We start from the raw sequence: 9,960 nt of genomic DNA on the forward strand, positions 1-9,960 counted from the left end.
TATTCTAATTTTAAAAACAGTGGGGAAGAGTGGGCCCTACATGAGACAGATTTTAAAAAGTCATTGGTTGAGTTGGCAGCAAAAGTAGACTTAGGCAGATGGTAAGCTTTGCTTTTCTTCAGTAAAAGGAATAGTTTTCATTTCAATTTATGAATGGTTTGGGAGGGGAAGAACAAGGAAGGTTATCTCAGATTTTGTTTGGTTTATGTTCAGTAGACTTTTGGCTCTTGTTTACATTAAGTGAATGTTGGACCCCTCAGATCTGGTGTGTATCTGAAGCAAGTTTGTTGGCAGCACTTCAGACCAAATGTTGGTCTGCAACACTGAATATTCTGACGTTAAAATTGTAAATTATTTTTCCAAGAACAAAATTATTATATTGCATTTGAAGATTTGTATATGGTTGCAGACATGCCTGAAGTTTTTTAAAAAAAAAAGGGGTTTTTGCTGCAGGTGTGTAATGAGCCTGGGTCCAAGGCCAGTGTGTTCCAAGTAAAGCTTTAAATATACTCTCAGAGCCTGCTGGAGATACAGATCAAAGCTGACATCGGACTTGAAGTAAAAATTTATATACAAAAAATATTTAATTTTATAGAAGTGTATTGATAATTCTTATGTTTTCAAGATTAAGCTATCATTGGTAGCTACCAATGTGAAGAGTATTTAAGTTACTGTATTCCAATGCCCATGGAAGTTTGCATTTGGAAAAATCTTGGTTTGCTTTTTTATTTAATAGTGGTAAACTTAAAGGTCTTGCAGAACTCACTTTCTGGGCCAAGTAACTTGAAAAGGTAAAATACTTGTGAGTGGTCAAATGTACTGTGCTTAGGACATTTGGAGATACAAATGTCAGTGGGGTCAACATTTGGGTAAACATTTGCTCCCATTGCAGGCTGTAGCTGCTTATGATTGTCAGGAGTTGCCTTACTTTAGGGGAGGAGTTCCTTGGGAGAAATTGTTCTTGTTGAGCACAAGAAGCTAAAGTTCAGAACAATGGCTAAAACAGCATGAAAAGATTATTATAGAACCAATTTAAGCTTCCCTGTCTGCTGCCTCTGTAGCAAACAGGAATATATTTACTTGAACTGCTTTTCAGAGAATTGCACAGTTTCTAGTCATAGTGAAGAGGTGTCTTAAGTTTTGACACTGATTTTTTTTTTTTTTCCCAAGGAAGGAGGAAAGGGGTGTCTTCATTTAAATCATAAATGGAACCTCTGCACTTGTATAGGTTCTGCCCTAAACCTTGTGGTTTTGGGTATGTTATCACTCAGATGTTGAACTGAAAACCATCCTTGCATCAAATAGCCCACCCAAAGTCTGTTTCTTACTATGACTGTATTTTGCTACTATATCCCTTTTCTAAAGAAACATAAATACTGGAGATAGCCTCCTTGCTTTATGTACACCAGACTAATTAATGGCTGAAGATGTCAGTCTTGGTGGCAGTTAACAAGTTTGAATTTGAGTCCCTAAGTTTTACAGAGCAAAACGTGATAAATGAGTCAGATGAACCCTCTCAGAGTTCCCTTCACTTTGGAAGAAATTCTGTATTGAACTTTGTTAGTTTATTCCCTGGCAGCGGGGAGCCCTGCTGGTTCACTTGTACTGCTGTAATGGCAATACAGGGAACATGGACACACACGCTACCTGTGATTGTGTTTTTACATACAATTGAAGAAGGAGGACACTGAAGATGGACTGCAAAAGTAGGCAAGAGTGGCTCTGGTACTTAATCTCAGCATGACAACTCTGCCACTGTAATGTGTGGTAGAGTTGTGTCTCTCTTTGTAGTCAAACACTTTTTTTTTAACTATTTCTGTATTTGACACATTAGTGTTCAGCCAACATTGTTACCATCCATTTTACTTTGCTTTCATTATTGTTTTTAAATTAATATATTTGAGTCTAAGTCCACATAGACTGTGTTGCAATAACTAGAATGATTCACTTTTATTTAGAATTAATTTCTTAACAGAATTTAATCAAAGATGCAGAATGGCTGTTAAGGGACCATTAAATGTGATTTTAAGGTTCTGTTTACTATTATGGATGTAATCCTTATAGTAAATTTAATTTTGTAAAGTAGTGTATAATATTGTAATATTAAATCTTTGTTCTCTGAACTCAAAGATTTGATCTTCAGTATGAAGTTATAAATCTTCCCCCTTCTGAATTTGAGACAGGATTTACTTGTCCTCCTTTTTACAGTTTGTAATTTTCACTGTTTTATTCCTGTAAAAAGTCATTTATAACACATGCAAATGCTTATTTTATCTGTGCTAATTTATCAGATTTGGCTACTCAATAAAATTAATTGAATGAACTCATGCCAGTCCATCACTCCTTTCTTCTAAATAAAAGTAGAATAATGTATTTAATCGACTGACATAAATACAGTGTTGGTCACAGGAGCCAGCTGACAGTGATGGTTGGAATTTAGCCTTCAGCAGCATTCCAAGATGGTGATCAATTTTATTTTAGGTAATCCTGTATCTTCATTTAACATCCCATTATTTCAGCAGCTTTTTTGTAAAAGCCATTCCACCTTAATGCTTGCAGATTTCTTTGAGATGTTGTCACTGCTGCCTCTGGCCCATCATAGACTAGTTAATGCATGAGCTTGCTAGTCTGACTTCTGTATTTAACTGGTTTTAAATACAGAATTCTGTCATTCAATATTGTAGAAGTATTTGGACTAGTCAGCTCTGGGTTGTTTGTTTTTTTTTTTTTCCCCAATACATGTAACAGTGTGCTGCTGCTGCTGCTGAACTCCAGCACTGCTGTTGTGGCTGGGGGCTCCGGCGGCGGCTGTCCTGCCCTGGGCTGGGGGTTCGGCTCCCGGGGCCTCAGCTGGGCCGTGCGGCTGCTCCGTGCCGGGGCCGTCCGAGCAATGGTGCTGATGGAAGCCTCCGCGGCATTTGGTTTGGCCGTGCTTTGCCATGGGGCCCTTCAGGTAAGGGAACAGTAATGTGGCACTTTCATCACCTGGCACACAAGGAGAGCTGTAACGGACTTCTACTGTACGTAAAGGTGAATACTATGCCAACTCTATCTTATGGAAGGAAGTCAAGACGCTCTCTGTTCTATAATGCCGGTAACGTTGGCGTCCTCGACAGGTGGCTTGTCTCTTGGTGTTTCCTCAGTGTGCACCGTCAGTCCCGCAGCGGCGCAGCGCCAGGCCCGGAGGCTGTCCTGTGTGCGCAGGGGGACAGCCCCCGCCCCGGCTCGGGGTGTCACCGCCAGGCTCGGAGGCTGCTCTGTGTGTGCGGCGGGGACAGCCCCGCCCTGGCTCCGGTGTCACCGCCAGGCCCGGAGGCTGTCCTGTGTGCGCAGGGGGACAGCCCCCGCCCGGGCTCGGGGTGTCACCGCCAGGCCCGGAGGCTGCTCTGTGTGTGCGGCGGGGACAGCCCCCGCCCCGGCTCGGGGTGTCACCGCCAGGCTCGGAGGCTGCTCTGTGTGTGCGGCGGGGACAGCCCCGCCCTGGCTCCGGTGTCACCGCCAGGCCCGGAGGCTGTCCTGTGTGCGCAGGGGGACAGCCCCCGCCCGGGCTCGGGAGGCCACCGTCACTCGGGTGCCCTCACGCTGCAATCGCCCCTTCCCGCCCTCACGCCGTTCCCCCTCGCCCCGTGACGTCACTTCCGAGGCCGGGGCGGCCATCTTGAGTGTGGGCGGGCGCCGTCAGGGAGGTCCGGCCTTCTGCCCTTAAGCAAAATGGCGGTGGCCGCTTCGGCGGCCGGGGGCGGGCGGTGCCGGCGCCTGCGCGCCGGGCGGGGCGGGCCCGTGGTGCCGGGCCTGCGGTGCCGGGGATGGCGGACGGCGGCGGGGCAGCGGCGCCCACACCCCCGGGGCCCCCCGCGGGGCTCTCGGCGTCCCAGCGCCGCGCAGAGCTGCGCCGCAGGAAGCTGCTCATGAACTCGGAGGAGCGGATCAACCGCATCATGGGCTTCCACCGGCCCGCGGCGGGCAAGGGTGAGCCCCGTGACGGGTGCGGCGGGGCTGTGTGAGGGCTCCGGGGCGGCGGTGACGCCTCGGCCTCTCCGGCCGTGACCGCTGCCCGCGGTGCCCTGGTGAGCAGGAGCGGCTGGTTCCCCGCAGGGCCAGGGCGGCTGCCTCGCCGGTCCCTCAGTGCCGCCGTGGTTCGGAGGGATGCTTCAAGCAGCACCACCTGCCCTGCTCCGCCAGGGACCCGCCCATAAAATCCCTGTGCCGTCAGAAGGTCGGGACTTGGGCCCGCCACGGTCCCTAGATAGCGACCACACATGCTGTCATCTCACTGCAAGTAGTTTTTTTTTAGTTAAAGAAACGATGAGCCTCCCCCATGTTTTTAGTCAGTAGCTGCTGGTTTTCATGGCTGGCTTTTTATAGCAAAGTTATCTCACATTTGAGTAGTGACATAGATGTTTCTGGTTGGCATGCGGAATTTTTTTGCAGAACCATACCCTGCGTAGCTCAGTTATATCTCTGTACATTCTTCAAGTGGGCTGTCTTGTCAGGAAAGAGTTCTCATTTCTCCATTGCAGACTGACAGCTTCAACTTCTGACCTGCATTGCACAGCTTTATGTCTTGTGTCTGCTCTGTGAAGAGTGCCCTCTTTAATCATAAATCTGTCTTTTCTCTTGGGAAGCAGAGACCTAGGATCCTGATCCAGTATAGCTGAAATGTTGTTCCACGCACCCGGCGTGCATAACTCTGTGTTTTTATTTTCCTTCGTAGGTGATGAAAGTCACACAGAATCAAAGCTTCAGCACGAGCAAGATAAATCAAACTCCCTTCCCATTCCTTCAGTCTCTAAGCGGGTTGTGCTTGGTGATTCTGTGTGTAATGTGACCGGCCCAGCTGACCACGCAGGCAGCATGGCAGAGCTCCGAGGGGACAAGGACTTGTTTGGGAAAGCCCCAGAGCTGGTCACCGAGGGGCCAGGCGAGCTCCGCCAGCGTCACCGGGGAGAGCTGCCCCCCGAGGCTGCACCACGGCCCCCCAGGCATGGATTGGAGCAGTACCTGTCCAGGTTTGATGAGGCTCTGAAGCTGAGGAACCAGCTGATGAGTGAGAAGCCAAGCCAGGAGAACGGGAATGCAGCGGAGGAGTTTGACTCTTTCCGCATCTTCAGATTGGTGGGATGTGCTCTGCTCGCCATCGGGGTCAGGGCTTTTGTGTGCAAGTACCTGGTGAGTGCAGGGACACAGTCCTGCTGGCCTTTGCTGCTTGGTGCAAATCATTGGGAAATATCTGGGCCTGAAGTCTGTTGGTAATGACCAAGTTGGGAACTTCAGGCACTCTTTCCATTTCCAAAAATTGTATAAAACCTAAAAAAAATTGCTGAATTGTATGAGATGAATCTGCTACCAACACAGCTATTGTGTAACCACTGAGAGCAGCACATTTGGTCTCTTGTGTTTCAGGATCACATGCACTGGAATAGTTTATTGCAGCTTAAGTCTCCTGCAAGTTTATTCCCATCTTGGTGAGCATGAGAGTCAGCTGCTCCTCTAGTTTGGGGTCTACAAAAGAATAATAGATTAAGAACAGAGTTCCCATCTGTGGATGGAAGTGTCCAAGGCCAGGTTGGATGGAGCTTGAAGCAACCTGGTCTTGTGGAAAGTATCCCTGCCCATGGAAGGAGTTTGGAATGAGATGACTTTTCAGGTCACTTTCAACCCAAACCATTCTGTGATTCTAAGAATAATAGTTGTACCAAGATTAGTAGATCCTACTCATTTATCAGCCTGGGAAAAGTAGTTCCTCAGTATGCCCAGTGCCTGCCAGAACAATAGAGGTTTGAGGTGGATACAGCCACGCAGCTCCTGGATCTCTGGGTTTAGTTTTACACACTGGGCTCAGTTTTACACTGCTGCTCTCTTCTGCCATTTCAGGTCTTTAGGCTCAAAGAATACAGGGCAGAACCTTATTTTTGGCATGTAACTTCTCTACTTAGATTTGTAGTGTTCAACATTGCTCTGTTCCACAAATTAATTTTTACCTACTAATTTTACTTTATGACTTAGGAAGTATTAAATCTTTGTGTTTCTTAGCTATCCTGACCAAGTTAATTTTTATATTTTCTTTTCTGTTCCTTCAGTCAATATTTGCACCATTTCTTACTCTACAACTCGCTTACATGGGACTGTCCAAGTACTTTCCAAAGGTAATTATTTTTTTTTTTCGGAATTAGATTAATTTGAAGTGTTTTCAATTTAAACATGTGTTTAGATTGTATTGTTTTAGGACCAATGCATTGGAAGTATTCTTCCCTTGTTTTAAACTGTAGAGTTGAATGGCCAGTGCTGATAGTTGATACTAGTTTTTAATCTTTCCAGATTTAGTCCAGGTTCTTTTTTAAAGTTGCAGTGAAAACATGGAGTAGCAGCTTGTGTAGCTGTTGCCTAATTAAAAGCATCTGACCAGGAAATCCAGGTAGTTCTTTCATGTCTTCAGGAAACTTGCTTTTCTTCTAGACCATGCTCTTCTCTCATTATTATTTGCTTCGCTAAGTAGCTGTTTTGCATGTAATATCTGGATGAAATTTGGGAGAGTGATGGTTAAAAAATGAGGCAGAACGTTGAGTTTTAAGGGCTCTGCATTCCACTGCTGGTATTGGTTTGAAAGGCAACTTGAAATGAGACATTTATTTGTGTGTGAAACTTGTTGCTTATTAGCAAGATTTGCTATACTACTTGCTTTATATATTTACAACAGGTAATTGTGCTGAAGCATTTGTTAGGTTGATGATTTTGTCAGGTCTGTGGTGCAGAGTGGGACTGAATGATGTTCAATCCATAGTTAAAAGGGGAAATTTGCATTTTAAAAGGAATAGTAGATTACTTGTAGAAAAACAGAATAAATCAGTTGTTTTGTAGTTAAAACTAATCATATCATAATAGTCATTCTAAGCTGATGTGTCACAACACAAAACAGTAAAATTAGCCTTAGATTTGCACCAGCTCATCTGCTACATCACCTTGATCTTGTTTCTGGTCTACTTAAAATCAGGTTTTCAGTTTCAGAATTCATAGAGCTGGTTCCTTTCCACAACTTGCTTTTACTGCAGGTAGACCTTGGGTAAGGTCAATCCCTTTGCTAACCTTCATTTTTCTCCCATGAAAATCAGAAATATTCTTGAAAGCTTAATTTAGATTGGATTAAATTAAAATATCCAGCAAGTATCATCAAATTATTAGAATTTTCAGCCACTTTTCCTGACTGTCAGACTGGCATCCTTGGGATTCCTCATCATAAGGACGGAACAGCTTTCAAAAGGTTTTGGAGCATTTCTGAGTTCAGAGGATAAAAGTGCTAAATTAAGTTTTTCTGAAACAGAAACAGTTGGTTTTCAGCTGTAAATAATTTTTTTGTTAGAAAACTTAACAGTATTTATGGGGTTTTGAGCAACCTGGTCTAGTGGAAGGTGTCTCTGCCCATAGCAGCGGCTTGGAACGAGATGAACATTAAGGTCCTTTCCGACTCAGACCATTCTGGGATTCTGTTTTTTGCTGAATTGTGTGATGAGACTAATCCAAATCTTACAGTGGAGATGCCAGGCTGGTTTCTTACACCTAGATTTTTCCCTTGTCTGGGAATGTTTCCACTCATGCAGGAGCAGCTTCCCAGCCTCATGTCTCAGCCTGCTGGGAGCAGGTGTGAGAAGGAGGCAGAATATCCGGGATGGATTTTATCTGCTGTTCAGCAGCCTCTGACTTGGCTCTGGTGGATCCATCACAGCAGGAATCTGTGTCCAGGATAAGTGCTGTGACTCCTGGAGCGTGTCTGGGCAGAATCAATCCAGACCTGCTACTCCTACCAAAGAATTTGGAACGTGTAAAATTGGCACTACGTTGGTGACATGTAAAGCAGAATTGGATTAGAGGAAGTAATGTGATACTGGGTTTTTTTTTCCCTTTCAGTGTGAGAAGAAGGTGAAAACCACGGTATTGACTGCTGCTCTTCTCCTGTCTGGAATCCCTGCAGAAGTGATCAGTCGCTCCATGGACACCTACAGCAAAATGGGAGATGTTTTCACAGACCTTTGTGTCTATTTCTTTACTTTTATCTTTTGCCATGAACTTACTTTGGTTTTTGGCTCTGAAGTACCATGATGGCTGTAGAATTCCACACAGTAGCTACACTAAAGCTTTCTGGACTGTGTTTCCTTAACACCTGACTGTGCAGGCAGGTCTAAACCTTCATTAAATTTCTTACCTGTTGGAATGCTTGAAAGGGGCCTTAAATCCAGTAATTTTGGGAAAGGGAGAGCAGGGTCCCTGACTGCCAGTTGTGTTGGTTCAGTTTATTTAAATACTGTGTCTGTGTATTACAAATGTGAAGGCTAGGATGCAAGTGTCAGTGGATGATTTATTTGCTTTAGTTAGATGATGCCCTTCTCAGCCTCCTTCATAAACATTAACAAAGCTGCCTTTGTTCTTTTCAGTGAGAACAAGAAGAGAATTCCCTTCAGCAGAACCTTATATATGTGTATATCCTGTATGACTATAACTAACAAGACCTGCTCATTTTTTGGTGTTTCTATTTTTAAAGAAAGCTCTAAAGGAAAGAAATCCCTGTGTTCTCTTCAAATGTTCAAGTTCAGAATGTTGAACCAAGTAGCTGCTTCTGGAGAATGTTGGTGAAACTTGCCACTTCGCTGTCCTTACCCTTGGCTTGCTATACATTACTTGTGATTGTAATTAATTTAATTTGATGATTATTGTGGAAAAGAGCTAAGCAAAACCAACAAGAAGGTCCTGGTGCTTATAAAGGTCATTAATCAAGTAGTAAGAAGAAAGAGAACTGATTGCATCTGTTTATGAGTTTCCAGCAACCTAATCCTAGTGCAGCTCACACCTGTGCTGATACCCTTTTTTATGTTAACAGTTCATCTCATGAGAAATTTTATATATTGGCACCCCACCTGCAGTATCAAATCTTTGCTCAAGTGTTTGTAAAACTTACAAGGGAAACGGTTTAGTTTTCAATCTCTTAGGAATTTTGCACAGTGAGAGGAAGGGTCATTCCAAATAGCCAATTTAAATGCTGATAATCTCTGAAAATCTCTACTGAAGCTACATTTGGTAGTGTTTTCAGCTTGTAGTTATGTGTTGAAGATCTGGACTTTGAGGTAGTATAGGCTGATGCCCATTTTTAGCATGGTAAACCACGTATTTAACTTGGTATTTGCCTGCAGAGATTTTTTTAGGGAGCAGATGTGTTTGATTGTCTTTCTCTAAATGGCCCGGCTTTCAGCTGATTATTCTCTGTTAAAGCTTCCTCCTGTAATTTTAGTGATACATTTCTGACTTTTAAATTAGATACATGTTTGTGCTCTGAATACACGAACCTTATGTTTTGATTTGACCATTTTCAGTTTTTTTAACTGGTTATGTTACAGTGAGTATTATATTACAACTGTCCAGGGCTGGGCTGCAGAAAATTCTGACTTAAGTCTATTAGCACAGATATTGATTCAGCAGCTTTAAATTTATTTATATTAGATAGTAATTTCAGAAAATTGAAATTATAGTAATTTAAGGTTGAGACATGTAGATAATGAGTTTGCTGAAAAATTACATGTTCTGATTCTCTATTTAGATGCCCAAATGTAATACAAATACATTGGAAAAATCCCTATACCAGTACCTGCAAAAAGCAATGGATTTTTAATACTCACCATAAAAACTTTAATCAGGTAAAAATACTCTTGCATGGGAACAGCACCAGGAGGGGCTTGTGCTTAATTAAGAAATCTCGATGAAGAAATGGCGATCAAGAAACGAACCTTTGACCAAGAAACCGACCTCTTTTATTCCGTTTTTACCTTACCTCTGTCGGTGTACATAACTCTGTTTAATGTTTATTGCCAGACCGATTGTTTTCTATTAAAAGCCTGTTTGTTACCCGCTTCCTTGGCGCTGCGTGCGGCCGAGCCGCGTTCCCGCCCCCGGCGCTGTGCCCGGGGCTGCGCTGCG

At 43.9% G+C, this 9,960-nt stretch overlaps 1 protein-coding gene across 1 annotated transcript; it reads left to right on the forward strand.

Moving 5' to 3' along the window:
• The first annotated feature begins 3,783 nt into the window (after window positions 1-3,783).
• On the forward strand, window positions 3,784-9,893 carry CAMLG (calcium modulating ligand). Its single transcript, XM_066197284.1, has 4 exons — window positions 3,784-3,969; window positions 4,715-5,169; window positions 6,081-6,146; window positions 7,903-9,893. The coding sequence occupies exons 1-4, from the start codon at window positions 3,807-3,809 to the stop codon at window positions 8,092-8,094; spliced, it is 876 nt and encodes a 291-aa protein (XP_066053381.1). The 5' UTR covers window positions 3,784-3,806; the 3' UTR covers window positions 8,095-9,893.
• The last annotated feature ends 67 nt before the right edge of the window (window positions 9,894-9,960 follow it).

Source organism: Chamaea fasciata, unplaced genomic scaffold (genome assembly GCF_029207755.1).
Source record: "Chamaea fasciata isolate MVZ Bird 193981 ecotype frontalis unplaced genomic scaffold, bChaFas1.0.hap1 SCAF_15, whole genome shotgun sequence".
In the NCBI taxonomy this organism is placed as follows: domain Eukaryota; kingdom Metazoa; phylum Chordata; class Aves; order Passeriformes; family Sylviidae; genus Chamaea; species Chamaea fasciata.

Bases quoted from the DNA above. Each gene is read 5' to 3' on its own strand.
- CAMLG (XM_066197284.1), top strand. From the start codon at position 3,807: ATGGCGGACGGCGGCGGGGCAGCGGCGCCCACACCCCCGGGGCCCCCC. The intron at 3,970-4,714 runs GTGAGCCCCGTG...TTTCCTTCGTAG, and splicing joins CCGGCCCGCGGCGGGCAAGG to GTGATGAAAGTCACACAGAA. The intron at 5,170-6,080 runs GTGAGTGCAGGG...CTGTTCCTTCAG, and splicing joins CTTTTGTGTGCAAGTACCTG to TCAATATTTGCACCATTTCT.